Source organism: Sinocyclocheilus grahami, unplaced genomic scaffold (genome assembly GCF_001515645.1).
Source record: "Sinocyclocheilus grahami isolate Dianchi unplaced genomic scaffold, SAMN03320097.WGS_v1.1 scaffold1345.1, whole genome shotgun sequence".
Classification (NCBI taxonomy): domain Eukaryota; kingdom Metazoa; phylum Chordata; class Actinopteri; order Cypriniformes; family Cyprinidae; genus Sinocyclocheilus; species Sinocyclocheilus grahami.
In genome coordinates, this window is record NW_015506524.1 from 317,730 (window position 1) to 319,749 (window position 2,020).

The following is a 2,020-nucleotide window of genomic DNA, read 5'->3' on the forward strand; positions in this document are numbered from 1 at the left end:
AAAACCTGTCAAGAGTTAAAACTGACCAGTGAAAGTGACTCTCTGATTAACAACTTTACAATTGTAAGCAGACATGTACAGGGATTCATATATAGAGAGATCATAATTAATGTGCTTCTACAACCCCACAGAGACTGTTTGTCAGAAATAGACTCATGTAACATGACATGCTGTAATGTGATTTAATGTCATCGGTCATGGAAGACAGTAACTGTCATAAATAAGAGCCAGGGTTCAAAGTCTACAGTGCGTCCCCTGACACCACCGTAACATTAGGACGCAACGCCCGAAATATCTCTCCAGTGACCCCAACACCAGCTGAAGTCACCCAACACGAGTCACACGCCGAGCATTACCGCCGGAGACCATGGACAAAGGTAGGATCTCCTTCATGGCAGCTTTAGAAACAAATAAAAGTGCATTTTTGTGGTGCATTTGCATAATTATTGGGAAAATGCGCAAGAACCTATTAATGGGAAACGCAAAAGCATGGTCAATTCTTTTTGTATATGTGTTTCAATGTAAAGTGTTACATAAATCTGATATCTGAAGCATGCAAAACAGTTTTTTTTGCTTCCAAACAAACCTCAAGGCTGAAATACTGTTCAATTCTCAATACTTTCCTTCTACAATAGCCATCTGCATTGCTGATCTTGCACTATCACTCGTGACTGGTATTTATCCGTTTTATAATATCTACATAGCTTCATAGGTCACAGTGCTAAAGCGTGACTTCGAGCCCTTTTGCATCCGTTTCTAGCCGTGCATGATGTTCCTGTGCGTTGAAAAGCATGCAAACCCATTCATTCTGATTCCTGTCATGTTGGTCAAGAATTTATGGGTCATGTGCCAAAAATAGAAATGCTTAAACAGCAGCATGTTGTGCATGTGTTAACAAGTGCTTTGCCATTGAACATTTCAAAATCATTAAAAAAACAAGTTCTTCCTTAGTAATTATGTCTTTTTTTCCAGCACAAATATCTAAATTACTTTAAATGAAAAATTGTCTTTATGCTTAAAACAAGAGAAAATATCTGCCAGTGGGGTCAGAAAAATAAACTTCATTTAAAGAGAAAACAAATGCATTTTTCTTCCTTAGTAATTATGTCTTTTTTTCCAGCACAAATATCTAAATTACTTTAAATGAAAAATTTTCTTTATGCTTAAAACAGACCCCACTGGCAGACATGTTTTAAGCATAAAGTCACTTCATTTTGATACATTTTTCAGAAAACAAGACTTGTTATCTGATGTCATTTTGCTACTCAAGTAAATATATATTTAAGATGGTTGATTTAAGATTGTTTAGTTATTTATACTGAAAAACATGGTGAACATACTGGGTTAGGAGAAACATCATTTTTTGCAGTATAATTAGCACAAAGCACAAATGACTGCATGTCTCTTCTCTTCACAGTGGTAGAGATTGAACGCATTGATCTGGTGTGTGAGGTGAACAACACGGATCACCACACGCTGCAGAACAGTGTGGACAGACTGATCGTGAGGAGAGGACAGCCGTTCACCATCACGCTACACCTGCGACCGGGAACTCACTTTCAAAATGGGGACAATATCAACTTCATCGCCCAAACAGGTTCCTCAATCACTTCCATCCCATTCAGACTTTACAAATATGAACCATTGGGTACCAAAGCAACCTAACATCACGAGTCTTTGGCAATGCAACAAAATTGGACAGATTTAACTTTTAAGCAAATGAGCGCAGTAACAACCAATGGGAGTGCAGAAAGTGAAGTTAACATGATCCGCCTGGATAGAGGAGTTGAGGGGTCAGAGGTTAGCTGGTTAGTTTCAACTAACTGAAAACAGCTTTTCTATTGATGGCCATTAAATAACTATAGCCACATATTGACAATTTATTATTACATAAAAAAGACAGCATATAAATTGTAAAAATGTATTATATCATACTAGATTTTTCAACATATATATATATATATATATATATATATATATATATATATATATATATATATATATATATATATATATATAT

The 2,020-nt window shown here is 35.9% G+C and overlaps 1 protein-coding gene across 1 annotated transcript in view; it reads left to right on the plus strand.

The window, feature by feature from the left end:
• The first annotated feature begins 261 nt into the window (after nucleotides 1-261).
• The window catches only part of tgm2a (transglutaminase 2, C polypeptide A), a 10,900-nt gene continuing 9,141 nt past the window's right edge, over nucleotides 262-2,020 (plus strand). Inside the window, exons 1-2 of the mRNA XM_016255543.1 lie at nucleotides 262-377; nucleotides 1,418-1,597. Of these exons, the coding sequence (XP_016111029.1) occupies nucleotides 368-377; nucleotides 1,418-1,597 (190 nt within the window). The 5' untranslated portion in view covers nucleotides 262-367. The remainder of the gene's footprint in view (nucleotides 378-1,417; nucleotides 1,598-2,020) is intronic.